The sequence below is a fragment of the Leptodactylus fuscus genome, chromosome 8 (assembly GCF_031893055.1).
Source record: "Leptodactylus fuscus isolate aLepFus1 chromosome 8, aLepFus1.hap2, whole genome shotgun sequence".
NCBI lineage: Eukaryota > Metazoa > Chordata > Amphibia > Anura > Leptodactylidae > Leptodactylus > Leptodactylus fuscus.
In genome coordinates, this window is record NC_134272.1 from 67494916 (window position 1) to 67513823 (window position 18908).

Sequence of the window (18908 nt, forward strand, 5' to 3'; positions counted from 1 at the left end):
TTAGGGCATTCACAAGACTATGAATAAGAGACCGTTTTTGTGTCTCGAAACGCGTCAGTCAGCCTAATATGTAGTTATTGCGGTTTTTAATTCACTTTCATGTTTTTTCTAATCTTTTTTCACTTGTACGTTATGGTGTCTTTACCAATTTTTAAATGAAGCAATAAAAGTTATTTTTTATCAACGAACAAGAGCTGCGGATCTTACCTTCAAAATAGTTTCTGTGTTTCCTCTTCCTCCTCAAGTCCGGGAGAAATAGATCGTGCACCTTGCTTCGGGATATGGTGAGCTTTTACATTTGACTTTATTTGAAAGATAAACATTGTAACCTACTTTATTAAAGAGACGTGCCTGTGTCTTTACTTGTTTTCTTCCTTCTCCCACTGATCCAATCTGTACTATAAAAGTCTAAAAAGGAGGGGGAGAAAGAGGAGAATTTCTCAAAGCAGAGAGGCATCGGCACTATAGAGACAGTTTTAGTTCACAACACAACTGGGTTATTAAAAAATGACTATCCAGCCTTCTTCTGACAGAAATGACTCAGTTAGTGCTGTGGATGACCTCATATCTCTGTCTCTCCCCATCTCTTCTTCATCTGTCCCTTCTCCACAGAGTTCATTGCAAGATGACACTGTATGTGTATGGAAAATCATTCAGATAAGAAGTAAAGACAGGAGTAGTGGTTAAAGGGATTGTCCAAAGTAAACTATTTTTGGTATGGAGGCCGAGAAAGTTGAAAAAAATTAACTCACCCATGATCACCAGTCCCGGTGCGCTGGTGTCTGCTCCAGGGTCTTCTTCTGTTAGAAATCCTCACCACACATGACTGCTGAGGTCAATCAGCAACCTCAGTGGCCTAAGGAATGGACACGGGATGTCACAGGTGACATATGCGAGTGACGTCCCGGTTCCTTTCCTAAGACTGCTGAGGCCGCTGATTAGGACTTTGCCCGAAACAAGACTCTGAAGCATCAGGACCGGACTGCAGTGTAAGACACAGGGGACGGGTGAGTATATTTTTGTTTTTCTCCTTCCCCAGCCTCCTTGCCAAAAACAATTCATCCTGGACAACCGCTTTAGGTTATGTTCACATGGTGGAATTTGCATTCCGCATGTGAACATTATGCGCGGCGAGCCATGACGGGATGCCGGTGCAGTGCATTCTACTCCGGATTAGGCCTAAAAGAATGGGCCTAATCAAGAGGGAGCCTCGTGCCGTGGACGCCACAGTTGACTCAGCCGCAGAATCCGCGGCAAGAAGGGTCATCTCGCTTCTTTTTTCCGCTACTAGCTAGTGTAAAAAAGAAGCGAGCGGCTCCCATTGAAGTCAAAGAGATCCGGTTTTGGCGATGGATTTTGAGGCAGATTCCATGTCAAAATCCGCTGCCAAAAAACTGTTTGTGAACTGACCCTTAAAGACATAGGTGCTTTTCTTTCATGAAATACGTTGCAACGTTTATCCCCTTTACCTTCACCATGGATTTACTGTATGAATAACTAAATGAAAGTTTACTTACACTATAAACTGTATAAAGGTCCGCAACAAAAACATGTATTTCCATATTGATCTCTGCACACTGATTCAGGTACAGTACATGTCTATGGGGTTATTGTTTAGTCTTGACACCTGTACAGTACATTATTTTGTAACCTCTCACGTTTGCTAGTCTTACATGAAACATACTGCCACCCACCACCATCATCAGCACGGACCTAAATCTACTTAACACGCCAATCCTGCTGATATTATTTATAATAAATGTTCTCGCAGTTTATGTAAAGCGAGCAATGGAAAGCATTTGTTTCCGCGGTGTATACATTTACATACTCATGTATTGTTGTATAACTGTACAATAAACCAAGCCGTTGTACCAGGAGTCAGGAACATTTTATGTAAGCACAGTGGGGTTCTGACTCCGCTTAAAAAGACGAAGTATGGAACCCCACACTTCAGCAGAAAATGACTTATGTGCAGTTAATGTTCAGGCAGAAACAGAAGAGCGTTCTTCTGTAAGGCGTACCGCTGTTTCAATGGGAATTTCACTTTTCATTACAATTGCAGTATCTAAACAAATACTTGCCCCAGGGCTCGAGAATGTTACAAGAACACAAAGCAAATTGGAAACCACAAGTACAGGGAACATATCATCTGTCATGGCATGAGGTGCAAAGAATCATTACTTATCATGCCTGTTGTCTTTCATTTTACTTACTGTTGTGTTGTGAAGGATTATTTTGGAACCCCCGAACGCCTTCAGGTAAATGCTTGGCCCCTGACTAGGGGTAGCAATAGCTCAAGCTATGCATGTTACAGTATTAACCATGGACACTAGGGTGTTCACTTATGTAGGTTACTGAGGCCCTATATGATTTAGCCCTTAAAGGGTTAATTGGGATTATAAATTTTAATGCCTGCAGGAGGGAAAACTGATACCTGCATTCCCCCCTGTGTTCTGCTCCTGTGTTTGTATACAGGATGGCTGCAGCGGTGATGTCACATCGATGGGGGACTGCATTAAATCCCCATTTTCAATATGCAGCTGAGAGCAGGTTTTGACTGCAGTGGTCCCATCGAAGTCACAACTGCAGCCAATAGCCAATCCAGTGCAGTAATGGAGGGGATAATGTAGGTAGCAATAGATGCAATTTTATTTTGTATGCTTCCCCTGCTGCCTGCATGTACTTTATAAATTTTGTCACTAGAACCCAGAATATCAACCCAGCCCTGCAGATAGATAGGTTATAGGTTAGGAGATATTGCTGTTTTCGTCAATATACCAATGAGTTCTTTGGAGCAGCAATAGACCAAGTCACAATGGGGAAAACACTGATTCAGGTGACACTAACCTATCTATCTGTGAGGCTGGGTTGATATGCTGGGCTCTTGTGACCGACTCTTTTTAAATCCCAGAAACGTGCAAAAAACACACACATACAACATACAATATATACAGCATGTACACATACACCGTTACATACACACAATGCAAACACAAGTACATTACTGAGCAGTTTTTCTGTCTTTGGTTCTTACAAAGTTGTCAATTTATTTATACTTTTCTGGAAGAAATAAAAAAGAAACCATGTAACACAGTTATAAGAAAATATGATCCACAATTGTTACTTTTTGTAGAATATATTTATTTACTAAAATAGAAACCTAATGGGTGGGGGAAACAGTAGTCTTTAAAGCTTCATACTTCTATAAAACATGTCTTCTGAAACTTGTTTGCCTTGCTGCATGGATTACAGGGAAGAATATATTTGCCAGTAACAATTTCTTGTGTGCCTTTATTTAAGGGACAAATTAGTTGTACATGCACACTTTCAATGTCATCTCTTTAAAGGGGTTCTCCGATCTCAGTCTTTCAGCCAGGCTGCATGCAGCGTCTGCTTCTCACTTCCTATATTTCTTCCCACACTCACCCTCCTGCTGAACTGGACAAACAACACTTATACAGATCAGATAATATGCAGATTCTTGTACAGAACTGACTCAGTGTTATCTGTGAGTTTACATAGAGAAATAACAGACTGGGCTTTATCAGCAAACTGCAATTAGCTGAAGCGGCAAGAGCAGTGAGCAAGTAACGTCACTTGTCCTATACGTCTGTGGTTATAGCAACGCTGTGTAAACAATGGGAGGAATAAGTTCATATATGAGGCAAACAAAGTAGAATTTCTAAAGCAATATATTTAGGAAAAGTCTTCAATTTACATAAGCTACCAGTATAGATAGGATCCTTGAGATGGGACATCCCTTTAAGCTTTTAAAATGGATCCGTCCAAAGAAGGACAACAATGGATTCCGAAGGGATCCAAGAGGCTACAATGGGGTGTGAAGGTTATCTGATATTTTCTGCAGGACTTTGTTGGATGAAAAAGTCATGCTTGCAAGACTTTTTTTGTCCCCAATTTCAGGCTCCAGTGCAGATATGAGCATAGTCTAATTGACAATGGCTTACTTATTTATTTATTTTTTACTATAGCAAACAAACTGTATAATACTGTAATGACTTCAGTGATAAGAATGTCATACAGAGCAATGATATGCTAATGGTGCCCATAGACATTGTAACATATAATGTCTATGAGGTCTGTCAGGTTCTTCCCTGAGATCTACTGTCAGGGGAAACATAGATGGGACAGGATGGATTGCTCTTAAGACATGTTACTGTTTCCCCTGAGGTATCGCTCGCAGACACTCATCATCCTAAAGCTCCATCCACAAACTTGACAATTGACAGTGTATATTAATAGAAGAAACGGTTATTATTTTAGATTTTGGTCAATGTATACCTAAACCTAGGTTGTGTATATACGCAATAGTATAATGTCCGTGCTACGATATTGGTAATCTGTAATCTCATCTACATCGTATTGTCATAGCGAACATTACGACTATTTTTGTACACCTGACAGCTACACCTTACGCTTCAACTACTTGTTATTTATGTATTCAGCGTGGCAGATTTACTTCTATAAAAGTATATTGAAACAGAGATCTCCGCCTTCTGTTGTTTGCTTTGCTGTGACATTTTATTTGTACAAAGCAAATTTGATGAGAAGCAATGATACAAATATTATATTTTATTGCCGGTGTCTCAGCATATGTAGATGTGCTTCCCTGAATACAGAAAACCTATGATTGATATCTCTTTGGCAGGTTCTCAGGTAATTTTGCTCGACAAACATCTGTTATTTCTGTTCTTTGTTCTATACTGAGAGATGAGAGGTAAAAATAATACAAATAATCCACCACACGGTGACATACTTGCTCTACGAAAGAAGCAGGAACAAAGAATAGCAGATCCCGGGATTTGCTATTAGTATTATTAATAAAAAAAATATTAATCATGCAGTATATTATGGTTTAGCACATATGGTACTTGCTACAGTGCATATACAGTAATAGCTATAGTACATATGTATTAGTGGTTATTGCAGTGCATTTAGATATACCCAGCTGTAGTGGATATATAGTAGAAAACATTTAAAGAATAAAATAATATAATAAAAATAAAATAATAAAATGTCTGCTATAGTGCATGTATAGTAGAATCAGCTATAGTTCATATACACTGTATTATAAGTGCAGTGCATATATAAAGTGCCAGTCATAGTGTATACAGTATATACAATTATCCGCTATTAAGCCTCTGTAATACACAGTCCAGTTATATTAATGTGACCACCACCTACTTTTTGACGTCAGCGTTAAATAACCAACCGCAGAAGGCACGTGTCATCAGCCGTCTGGGTGCACTCATCATTGTGGAAGGCATGATGTATCAACAGAAGTATGCATCTATCCTTGTGGACCATGTTCGCCCCTACATGCGAATGTTTTTTCCTCAGGATGATGGCATCTACCAGCAGGACAATGCGACATGTCATAAACAGCGCCGCACCTCCCATGAGGCAACCTGAAGCGACCGCTTCAGGCAGCGCTATGCCAGGGCCCCGGCGGCATTTTTGCTTACCTAATCCTAATCCAGGTTTAGCGTCACCGTCACCGAGCGGTGGATTGGGGATTCTTAAAAATGTAAGAAAAATTGACTTTATAGACCCCAGACTATAATAACTGTTTGTGGGTGATGAACCCTAATAAAAAGTTCACACATTTAGACTAATATACAGTTATGAAAAGAATTAGCAGTGCTATAAAATCTACACTCCACCTTAATGTCCTCATTGTTGTTCCTAATTTTTACGAAATTCACATCCACTAAGGAGGCAATCTGTCTTGAAAAAGTAGAATCCAATCTCTTATGACCTGAGTCTAGAACTTAAACAGATAATGATCAAGATTTTGAGTAAAAAGGAAATCACATTTAGACAAATTTGCATATTTCATTTTAGCGAGTTATGTAAATGTGACCAAAGAACCCTGTTGCTATAAATGTACAATTCAGAAAACTCAGTTTATCTGGTCCAGGGATGATTCGATTACTTTTTTTACTTAACTATTTCAGGACTGGACCATTTTCCCTGGATCAGGACTGGATACATTTGGTTTTGACGGCTATAACACTTTTTTTTTTTTTTTTTTTTTTTTGCTTTGGGTTATTCTAATTATTTTTGCGTCTTTTTTCGGTGATAAATTTGCTTTTGTTTTTATGTTTTTATTTTTACGTATTTTCTTTATTTCAAAATCGGAGAAAATGTAAATAAAAAAGAGAAGTGTCTATTTTTCAATTTTTTTCATGTTTTTTTTTTTAATAGCTCCAAAAATATATGAAAATAGTTTTCCCTCTATGTTACAGTGATTTTTTTTTTACATAGGTGATTCTTATTGTGTTGCTGGGGCGGGGTTAGAACCCGTGACACAGGCTGGTAGTGGCAGTGTTATGATAGTGTCTCTGGAGTAAATAATAGAAATTGCAGGAACTGGCTGACAATCGAGAGCAGTAGAACTAGCTGTTTAAATCTCATACAGCCCTTAGAGATAGATCCCGGGTACCCAAATGCCCTCACCAGCTCCATCTTTGAAGTCACAATCTGAAGTCAAACCAAAACCCACAATAAACTTACAACCCCCTGGTTTTGCCTGCCTTGTATCAGGAGGTGAACATGTCCAAGCCAAAAAAGCAGTCCGAGAGGTAACATCAGAGCCAAAATCAGGAGACATGTAAGGAGCCAAAAAGCAGTCTGAGAGGTAATGTCGGACCCAAAATCAGAAGCAAAGCACATTTCCAATTCGGGTGTGTTCACATATATATGGCGCACCTATCAGTTTCCCTATGGGATCGGTTTTCTATGGGATCAGTTTTCTATGTCATTAGTTCTGGCATTGTATGGTGCCAGATCTGTGCCTCAGCCTTCCGGCTCTCATAAAATTTCTTCAACAACAGATGCAATCACCACAACTGAACCTGAGCAGGGGTTGCTTTCCTGGGCTCTGCAGCGCCTCCTGTAGGTTCTGCAGCCAGAACCTCCACTCATCTAGTAGTGAAGCTGGCAATTGCACCCGATTATTATGTGGCAGACATTTTTGTGCATCCAAAGCGAATCACCATTTGTTCATTTTCTTTAAAAGAAAACAAAATTTGGAATATTCAGATCGAATCAGTTTTGTTAAGATCTGTTTCTCCCATGTCTAGTCCTAGATTGTGCGGGGAAAATCCCAGGTTTTTAGTGTATCCCATCATCCCCATGGTTAAAAACTAGCGTTATAAATAGTTAAAATTCTAAGGTCAGCAGCCTCTCGCTGTAATTTGTAAGCTTTCTGATGAGAACGACACACAGGAACATCATTATCCACCGACACAGTGTGCGGCACCCAGAGCAGCCACTTATCATTCTTCCATTCTTGTATTGTCTATCGATGTCTCATAAATCTGTTTACAATTCGAGGTATTCAATGCGGTGATAATTTATATGAATGGATTATACGTTCTGCTTTCAGCAGTACATAATAGAAAGCCCGTGTTTTACAGTCACATCATGCGCTGGTGGACTCTCTCACACACGTACACACTTAAAGCATAACAACTTTCAGATAACTTTTGATTTTCTGGCAGTCATTGTGTCATAAATAAATTGTGTAATATATATTAACAAAATTTGGATCCTTTCTGTGAAATCCTGCATTTCTATACTTCTGTATTGAGAGCTGTTTCTGCCTCTCACTGAATGTTACTGTGTATGGAGTACAGAGTTGTGTAACACAGATGTAATAGAGTTGACCCAAACTTCTACAATTAGTAGTTATCTTATCACAGAAGAAAACAAAAACCAATGAAAAGTTATTAGAAATTGCCCTCTGGACTCCTAAGCCCTGAATATGCCAAGGTTTAAACTGGAACTTCTCTAGCAAAACTAAATATCGATATCGCTCCTTTTCACCCTGTGTAAGTACCTTGGTTGAGGACTCTGGTTTGGGCTCAGGTTCTGGTTCTCCAAACTGGTGGTTCAATGTCCCACTCCCCAGCAAGTCTTTGCCCCAGTATGACCTAAATGTCATGTTTCAACCAATGTGGGGTCATACCACAGGAGGTACCAAAAACTAAGCGCCAACCAATACAATACATAGCAATAACACGGTGCATCCAAAACTTTGGTACAACAATCATACATCGGATAGTAAAGTCAACATAATACCTACTTAACATTGTTGAACAGGGACTGCTAACCTGTCTTGGCCATTAATGGTCACCTAACTAAGGTGATAACTGAAGTAGTTGTCCTTCAATCTTCTACATTTCAAAAATTGCAAATATAGAACCTATAGCCTGTGGCGGGCCCATACTGTACCACTCTATGTGATCGATTTTTTTTTTTTATAATGTATTCACTATGGAAAATATTGTGCATTCTCCAGTGTTTGCATTATTATGGAAGTTTTATTATCCAAAAGCATTGATTTTAGGGGACATGTGATGCATTTTTATAAATTTACATTAGATTTGTGTTTCTATATAGTGTAGACGTAAGGGGTTTTCTCATCAACAACAGAGATGAGCGAGTAGTATTCGATCGAATACGACGGTATTCGAAATACTCATACTCGATTGAGTACCGCTCGCTATTCGAATGGAAAAGTTCGATGCAGAACCAGCATTGATTGGCTGAATGCTATACAGTCGGCCAATCAACGCTGGTTCTTCTCCTACCTTTAGAAGTCTTCTCCGTGCAGCTTCCCTGCGGCGTCTTCCGGCTCTGAATTCACTCTGCCAGGCATCGGGCCTGGGCAGAGCCGACTGCGCATGCCCGCTTGTAGTGAGGGCATGCGCAGTCGGCTCTGCTCAGGCCCGATGCCTGGCAGAGTGAATGAAGAGCCGGAAGACGCCGCGGGGAAGCTGCACGGAGAAGACTTCTCGGAGGATCCAGCCCGACTCTCACTTGTGGACTTGGTAAGTATAATTTGATCGAATGTTGCCTACCCCTGAAACGAGCATTTTCCCCCATAGAGTATAATAGGGTTCGATATTCGATTCGAGTAGTCGAATATTGAGGGGCTGCTCGAAACGAATATCGAAATCTCAAACATTTTACTGTTCGCTCATCTCTAATCAACAACATAGCATCCAAAGAACAGGACATAAATGTATGGTCGCTGGTGGTCTGACCTCTTTGACCTTCACCAGTCATAAGAGCTGGGGTTCCCAAGTAGGTATGGGCAAACTGTACGAAATTTGTTTCAACAAATTTTTATTTTTTTTATGTAGATTGTGAGCCCCACATAGAGCTCACAATGTACATTTTTCCCTATCAGTATGTCTTTTGCAATATGGGATGGAAATCCATGTAAACACGGGGAGAACATACAAACTCCTTGCAGATGGTTTTATGCCCTTGGCGGGATTTGAACACCAGGACTCCAGCGCTGCAAGGCTGCAGTGCTAACCACTGAGCCACCGTGTGGCCCCTCTTGTTTCAACAAATTTATGTGAAGCTCAACTCTCCAATTTGTGTTGGGTTGAACTTGTTCAACAACAACAGAAGTGCTATTATTATACTTTGGGGTCTCCTCAGACCCTAGAGTATAACAAGTGGAGGCCGAGGTGAGGTGAGTACATATAAAACACAGGTATAATCTCCCCTTGCCTCATCTCTCTTGGGCATCCAGTGGTCCCCAGTGTCTTCTTCAGGCCTCTTCCAGTGTCTGCTTGAGTATAACTGAGTATAACTAGTTTTTTACTCACCTCCCTTGGGCCTCCACTTTTTATCCTCTGAGGTTGGAACCCCCAGTGATTACACAATTGTGTTTTAATAAAGGGTTTTTATGGGAAAAACCTTTCCATAATTTGTATTTCTGCTGTTATCTTTTTCTGTCTCTAACAGGTTGAGATATACACCAAATATTTGATTGCCAAGAACCAGACTAATTTCTAGAAGAAAAAATGAAAATACCGTAAATGTAAATATTGGTAAAATCCAGTGAAATATAACTGTGTTCTCTCTCATTCAAGGCAGCCAACATCCCCTTGGTGTCAGAGCTTTCTATCGATGACATCCATTTTGATGACTTCTCCTTGGACGTGGATGAGATGATTACGGCGGCGCTGAGAATGTTTATGGAACTGGGAATGGTTCAGAAGTTTAAAATTGATTACGAGGTAAACATCTGCTGCGGCGCCTCTTCTGTGCGGCATGGGGTTTGTTCTGTACACTGGTAATGAGATCCTCCGCCATACACAGCAGTAACTACACCGCTCTTTGTGCCCCTTCTGTTTTTTAGACCTTGTGCAGGTGGCTTCTGACAGTAAGGAAGAATTATCGAATGGTTCTCTATCACAATTGGCGGCATGCCTTCAACGTGTGCCAGCTGATGTTTGCCATGTTAACTGTAAGTACTGGAGGCCTGAAATATTGTCTTGCGTCTGTTAATTTTTGTAGTAATAAATTATTGTGACTGACAACGATAGTTAACCCCGAAAAGTCTACATTAAACTTTCATAAACTCATGGCAACATTTCAGTATTTTGGAGGCGACTGTTTTATCCACCTACAATAGATTTTCTATTGGAAACTGGAATGAAGAATAACATCATTGTAAATGTGTATTAAAGAAAATGTTAACCCAATGGCCTCATCAACCATTCCGGTGCACCAGTGCTCTGGCATTTAAAAAATTGCACCTTATTGTATAGATATATTTTCAATTCTTAGTATAATGATTTGTAGGTCCTGCATGGACCAAATATACAAAAATGAGAATACTGTCTATGGGACACTCAGTAATGTACAAGTAGCGGGGAGAAAATGTATCAAATGGGCTATCCAGGAAGGGCGATTAGCTGTTTGGGGCCACTTTGCATGTCTATGATATACAGTGCACAGAGCCAGAAGCAGTTGCCTCTGTGCCCCATATACTGGCCCAGCGGTATTATTGCAACTCAGCTCTCTTTGTCTCAAACAGGTAACTTGTGTTGAGCACTTTGTGGACTCTACCAATCAGAAATGTATATGATATTTTGTACATAAAAAGACTTGTTTTAAACAAATTTACCCCAAAGTGGTCAGCTAAATGAAATACCTATTTCTTTAGTTATTTACTGTCTGCACAGATCAGTTTACAATGAAGTTTATGGAGAGGGGAGGAGGAGGAAGAGAGAATGATGAGACTGTCTACAGCATATATTGAGTCATAATCCAGCTCTATTGTAAAATAAATCGGTCACTGTATAGTCTCTTATCTCGCTACTGCCTTTCTGGCTCCAGAATCTGTCCTCTTCCTCCCCATGCCCTCTCTATAGACTTCTATTAAAGCTGAACAGACTTCCCTTGATCAAATCTATACACAGGAAGAGGGAAATAAGTGAATGTTTCTTTAATAAAATATATTACAAAGTTTGCTAATATCACCTGATTTATGAAATTAAAGAAAAATTTTAACCGTTTTGGTGCGCTTTAAATGCTTTGGGATTATATTGGCAACTGTGCCTTACTAAGAAGGTGAATGAATGCAGATTATATAGTAATTATTTTATGTCATACATTCTCTTTTCATTCTGATTCTGATTGCATATTATATTTATATATACCCTGTAATGTTTGCGGTGATGCGATATGACACTTAGAACTTCCTCCTCTTCCAATTATCTAAGATACTTTAGGATGGAAGCGGAAAGCATGTTCCAGGTGGGGCGGGCTGGAATTTATCAGTGTCAGGTCCAGCCTGCTGGATCATAACTCTATGGAGGATTTATTTAGTCTCCAGGCTTTCTTGGCACATCACACACAGCTGCACAAGTTCCATCCATCAGTATCACCCGGTCTTACTGAGACACTATTTTACATTTCCATTAGTTAACCCTAAACTTCTGCTAAATGTAAGTTTGTAAGCTCAATGGGGTCATTTATCAAGCCAAGCGATTCTGGCATTAAAAAAGTTGCAAAGGAGAGTTTGCGAGATTTTGCATTTTTACAAAACGCAAAAATGGGTGGACAAGTGGGTGTGGTTAGTCTTTCTAGTTGTCTATATATCAGATTTATCAAATAGGGAGTTACAGCCGTCTCTCTCTCCAGTAAGGGGTGTCATGGAAAGTGAATCCCAGTAAAATCTTAGGACGGAAATGTTAGACATATAGATATGACAAATATTTGATAAATTTGGGTAAAAATTTTGCCAGCGCTGCCGCTTACTTTGGTTGAACTGGCTTTGAAGATTCTAAAGATCTTGGTTATGGCACATAAAGGGCATCATTCTCTGACTGTCATACTGTAAAACTTCAAAGAGGAAAAAAGCAAAGAGTTTCCCTGAAACAACTCATTTAAGGCTATGCTCACATCTCCGCCAAAGTCTCTGTTGCAGATCCCTCAAAAATTGCAAGACCAAAAAGTTCACCAAGCCTGAATTTTTCAGTTAAAAATGATGGACAAGTGACAGACACCTGACGAACCCTGTTATAGTCATTGGGGTCAAATTGGGCGCCATTTGTGCCTTTCAAAGAACGAATGCAGTTTTCCAGTCTCGGACCAAAATGCAGTTATAGTGTTACAGAGAACTCCAGGACACCATGTGATAGCACCCTTAGAAAAGAAATCAAATCTTCCTATGAGAAGAAAGCTATGCCAGGAAGATGGCTAAATTGTAAAATAAATGGGTTTTCCCACAAAGTAAGTTAAAATGCAGGTCAGTGGGGGTTGGAACTTTCAGAACCTCATTCGCCCCCCAGTTCGTCCACCCAGTGGTCGGGCATTCTGCTCTCCACTCCATTCATTTCAATGGGAATGCCAGAGATGGTTGGGGACACTCCTATTGGAATAGAACAGGGAATGAAAGTCTCCCTTTCCTCTGATCAATTCGGGTCTGAGCAGTCAGACCCCCACTCATCTATGGATAGGGGATAACTTGCTTTTGCAGGAAAACCTTGTTAAAGAGGACCTTTCACCATCTCTACCAATACTAGTTCTTAGCATTTAGGCACCGCTCCTCCCGGCACAGTTGGAATTTTCTCCACCATTCCCACGTAACAAGTACAGTTAGTTTTGCCACCTGATGTGCTATATAAGCTGTGTAATGTCAGGTGGGTGGTGTCAGACAAGGGGCGTGATACAGAACTCCAATCAGAGGCAGCCAGTGTCAGAGCTCAGTATCACACCCCTTGTCTGCTCCCGCTGACACCGCCCTCCTGACGATACAGAGTCTAAATAGCATATCAGGCTCCAAAACTAACAGCATTGATTTCTCAGGAATGGTGGGGGGTAGAGAAAAAATTCCAGCTGTGCCAAAAATCAGTGGAGAAGTAGCTATTAGAAGAGCTGGACTTATTGGAGGTGGTGAAAGGTCCTCTTTAAATCATCTACCCTTTGCTTTAATATGCTGTATTGGTAAAATCCCCTCTTTATTATAATATAATGTCACTATTTGTATTGTCTTTACTGTATTATCCATGTTTTCCATCAGACTATATAGAATCACATTTAACTTTGGCTCCCTTGTAACACAAGACACGCATTTTATAAGCTACAGTAGACAACAAATGTTGATATTATAGTAACCTTAAAGGAATTTATATCAAGCAACAAACTACATAATACTTGGGAATAGCATAATTAAAGTGGCCAATGTAATGGCTAATAATTAAGATTTATATGTAAAGAGTCAGAGAAACTTTACACTCCTGTACTTTGTCTGCAGTGATCCAGACAACAAGGTCCTCTGAGTATACGTGTCGTTGGCCGAAAATCCAGCTAAGGAATAGTCTCATGCATATCCTCATACATAAGATATAAAGAAACATCTGTTTGGGAGATGAATTATCATCTGTATTCTTCATGAATTGTTGTCTCCTCCTGGTTTACAGTCATTGGGTACTAGTATCTGCTGATTTACTAGAATGTGCTGTAGAACTGACAAGTAGCGATAGCTGAGATGTGCAGAGGGCATAAAATATCTATGCAGCCATCATAAAATATTAATCCCCATGGCTCGTCCCTGGGACCACTCAATAACAGAGTCGCTGACTCAGCCTGGCAGAAACAATGATCATTTGACAGGTGTAAAAACAATTTGACATGGGATGGTGACTAACAGATCAAGGCGTAATTACACATGTCTGGCTCCTTCTCCACCCTCGCCTCTCACTCTCACGGCAGGGCTGAAGCTTGCAAGGAGGCTGTAAAACTTAATGCTCTGGAGGAGTTTGCATTGATTTGTCAATTGCTAAGTAGTTGTGCAACCCTTTCACACTTCATGAGTGCTTTGGCAGCTTGACAAATGATTGTCATGTTAAAACCGTCAGGGATCCTATATGAGAAATATGGCGACTGTCATATAACTTTATGATTGGACCAAAAGAACAATATTTACAAGGCCGGATAATTACTGAATATAAGTTATTGACCTCTGTGTTGCTGTTGTACAGAACTCTGATAGATATGGTGGTAAATGATATAAAAGGGGTGTCTCAAGTTCAACTAAGTCTTCTCTATCCTTCTGATTCCCTCTCGAATCTGTGATAATTCAGTCTTAAAGGGACACATAACACATAGCACTGTCAACCTCGAAAAAGGGAACACTGAAATAACACATCCTAGATCTGAATGAATGAATTCTCATTGAATACATTGTTCTGTACAAATCTGACTGTGATAACAACAAAATTACACAAAAATCATCAATGGAAATAAATTTTATTAACCAATGGAGGCCTGGATTTGGAGTCACCCCCAAAATTAAAGTGGAAAACACACTACAGGCTGATCCATCTTTTATGTAATGTCCTTAAAGCATGTCCAAATGAGGCTGAGTAGTGTGTGTGGCCTCCACGTGTCTGTATGACCTCCCTACAATGCCTGGGCATGCTCCTGATGAGGTTGCAGATGGTCTCCTGAGGGATCTCCCAGACCTGGACTAAAGCATTTGCCAACTCCTGGCACTACCAGGAGACAGGCCAGTACACCAGGAGACGTGGAGGGGGCCGTTGGAGGGCAACAGCCCAGCAGCAGGACCGCTACCTCCACCTTTGTGCACTGAGGAACAGGAGGAGCACTGCCAGAGCCCTGCAAAATGACCTCCAGCAGGCCACAAATGTGCATGTGTCTGCACATACGGTTAGAAACCAACTCCATGAGGATGGTATGAGGGCCTGACATCCACAGATGGGGGTTTTGCTCACAGCCCAATAAGGTGGCATTGTGGCATTTCTTTGGAGGGCCACACAGCCCTTCATGTGCTCGCCAGAGGTAGCCATTAGGTACCGAAATTAGATCCTCAGAACCATTTTGAGACCATATGCTGGTGCGGTTGGCCCTGGGTTCCTCCTAATGCAGGACAATCCAGACCTCGTGGCTGGAGTGTGTCAGCAGTTCCTGCAAGATGAAAGCATTGGAACTATGGACTAGCCCGCCCGTTCCCCAGACCTAAATCCGATTGAGCACATCTGGTGACTCCAAATCCAGGCCTCCATTGGTTAATATATTTGATTTCCATTGATGATTTTTGTATGATTTTTTTTGTCATCAAAATATTCAATTTAATTTGATTTAATATTTAAATCATTCAGATCTAGGATGTGTTATTTGAGTGTTCCCTTTATTTTTTGAGCAGTGTATTTAGCATATATCAATACATTAATAAAGATTAAAGTGTTGTGATAGGGTCTGTGGGCGCCTCTTTTAACAGTTTCCTACCTGGCCTCCGTGATAGGTTGTTCACTATTCATCCATTTCTGCATTGTATGAATATACCATGAAGGTGAGCATGTACATATCTGCTGTTTTAAGAAAACCTTGCTGTTTTGGGCCTTAAATATTGTTGCTCACATAGAGGAGCGTTAGTATCCAGAATCCCTGTTTCCCTATTTTTCCCCCCTTACCCTTTGAAATGATGATTTGCATTTACATGAAGATAAATCCAGACAAATAGGTTATGGCACATTCTTAGCTGAGATGTGTCTTGATAACAATTAATAGAAACCAAAGATGTTTGATAACCCTAAGAAGCTCAAATACTCACCCCCCACCCCCATACGCGAGACTTCATCTTGGAAAATAGCGCTTTACGTCACACGAGACTTCAAAAACCCTAGAAACCAACGGGGTATTAAGGTGTAAGGTAATGATATAAAGCTGGTCCAGGATAATCCCCTTATGGTAAGGAGGGTGGCTAAGGAAGGTGAATAAAAAAAATACTCCCCTATCCTCGATGTGTTGGTGCCCCCCAGCACGGTCTGGTCCTGCTGGTCCGGAGTCTTGTTTTGGCAGATGTTCCTGCTGCTGCTAATTGGCCTCAGCAGTCTAAGGAAAAGACACAGGACATCACAGGTGACATGTGAGTGACATCCAGGTGCCTTTAACTTAGGCCGCTGATTGACCTCAGTCGTCACATGCTATGGGGACTTACATTACGCCAAAAGAGCAGGACCGGGGACACTGGATGACCGGGGAATGGTGAGTATGTTTTATTGTTTTGTTTACTTTCCCCAGTCTCCTTACCAAAAATTGGTTATCCTGAACAACCCCTTTAACTGTCTAATTCAAAAAACCACTGCAATGTAATCTTAAAGGGAGTCTATCAGGTTCCCAATGTCTCCCAACCAATAATAGTGCTGTGTAGTGGCCTTTAGCAGGAGCAGAATCCTACCATGTGGCCACAAATCAATCAAGCATTGTGGGCATGACCATCTTTTTATTTTACTGATGTGCAAATTCATCAAGGAGGGGGACGGATTTGCCAGATTTACCTACAAAAATGTCAATCACTGCTAAAAGACCAACAGTGAGCTGCAATTTTAGAAGAATCGGTTGGCAAATCAGGCCCTATCCCGATGAACTTGCATGCTTAATTGGTTTGTGGCCTCAAAGGTACGCGTCTGCTCCTATGAAAAGCCCTTACACGGCATTTTAAGGCCAGGTTCATGGGGTTTTTTGTACCAGATTTTGAGGCAAAGGCCACCACAGAATCCGGTCCAAAAATTGGCTAGCCAGGACTGGATGCCTGTGCAATGCATACAGTGCACAGGGGCCTAGCCGTGAGGGAGTATCGCGCCACGTACTCTGCGGCGAATTCTGCCCCGGAATCCACAATAAGAAAGGGAATGTCACTTCTTTTTTCTACGAGCGGGAACCCGTTGAATTCAATGGGAGGCGGGTTTGTTTTTTTTATGTAGATTGTGAGCCCCACATAGAGCTCACAATGTACATTTTTCCCCTATCATTATGTCTTTTTTGGAATATGGGATGGAAATCCATGCAAACACGGGTAGAACATACAAACTCCTTACAGATGGTTTTATGCCCTTGGCAGGATTTGAACACCAGGACTCCAGCGCTGCAAGGCTGCAGTGCTAACCACTGAGCCACCGTGTGGCCCCTTGGAGGCGGGTTTTTTGAGTCAGATTCTGAGGCGGATTCCACGTCAAAATCCGGCCCAAAGAACCTTGTGTGAACCCAGCCTTATTGGTTTTAGACCAAGAAGGTTGTCACCAAAAATCAGACAGGAGGAAACTTATCAAACGTTAACCAAAAATGTAGTCGGGTACAAGCTATGGTCAGGATTCAGGAGTAGAACCACAGCTAACAGGCAATGCAAATAGACTAGGCATGAACAGGTTCAGGAACTAGGCAGAGGTCAGAACCAGAGTCAATATTAATAGCATAGCAAAGTGAAGAGAGCTAGTAATGGATCAGACATAAAAAGGGTTCTCCTACCGTTAAATTTGATGGCCTATCCCAATAGGACCAATAGACCTAGCTGCCACCCCTCATTGGGGTACAGGGTAATGAATTACACCAAGGATACATGTATGCATGGTCTACAGAATCATGTAGACCATTGAAAGTAATCGCCACTAGATTAAGCTGAACAACCTCATGGTTTTTCTTCAAGACTTTGATATGGAGAAGATAGATATCCCATGAGTGTTGTCCGGTTAATATGCAGTTATATGGAAAATCAGAAACATCTTATTAAAATCCGTGTAATAAACACGCTTTACCTATATGATATATAATCTGCCAACCTTAAAGAAGCTAAGAGAAGAATCCTGGAGAGAAATGGATATTGCAGGAGTGGAAAGTAGAATAAGAATGAGTTATAATTCATGAGTGAAGGATCTTAAAGTGAGTTATGAAGGTCATTCTCGTCTATGGGAATGAATTGCGTGATATGGCGATAACCTACTTTTATGCATTATGCCATAGGTAAGGGAAGGCTTTAATTATCCTTTTTTATTCCCCGAGATTTGAATACATAAAGGAAGACGCCGAGACATTTCTGAGAGAAAATCTGTTATTTTGCAATGTAGTGTAATGATATAAGAAAACATATTTATCCTCTGTAGTGAAAGCTATTAAACATGTGTCGGATCTATGGCAGCAAAACTCAGATTTATGCTTCACTTTCGCCTTCGTCTCTTTTAATGATTATTGTTCCGCTTTTAAAGTTGAAACATTTTTCATTCTGCTTTAATTTTAGTAGATATATTCATGGTGGACTGCTTGAAAATCTGCCCGCAAAAAACTTATCGTGAACTTACCCTTACAGTGCTATATGTACAACATGGCATGGGTACCAAGGCCCTATAGCAGGTAACTTGAGGGGGTACAGAGAGTTCTGGGGGTGCAGAGACAGCAGTCACATTCAGGTCCTGGGGCCCATAAGGTGTCCCTTTCTAATATGAGGAGACTAGGGTTGAGCCGATCTTGACTTTTCAGGATCGATTTTAAAATCTGATTTCTGATAATTTTTCATTCGAACCCGATCTCGATCCCAATTCTGATCCCAATGCAAGTCAATGGGATTTTTTTATTAATCGGAGATCGGATTTTAAAGGCAATCGTATTCACTATACAGCATGGAATCTAACAATTGAACGCTTTAATTGTTAGAATCCACGCTGTGTAGTGAATCACTAAGTAGCCAGAGGATTTCTTTTAATCCTCTGGCTACTTAGTACCCCCTGGTGTCCACTTACCTGCAGAGATGGCTGCTCCGGTGTTCTCCTTCTTCTTCGCCT

At 40.8% G+C, this 18908-nt stretch overlaps 1 protein-coding gene across 1 annotated transcript in view; it reads left to right on the top strand.

The window, feature by feature from the left end:
- Nucleotides 1-18908, top strand: part of PDE11A (phosphodiesterase 11A) — a 336929-nt gene that overhangs the window by 233816 nt on the left and 84205 nt on the right. The window contains exons 11-12 of the mRNA XM_075284005.1: nucleotides 9915-10061; nucleotides 10184-10291. Coding sequence (XP_075140106.1) covers nucleotides 9915-10061; nucleotides 10184-10291 — 255 coding nt within the window. The remainder of the gene's footprint in view (nucleotides 1-9914; nucleotides 10062-10183; nucleotides 10292-18908) is intronic.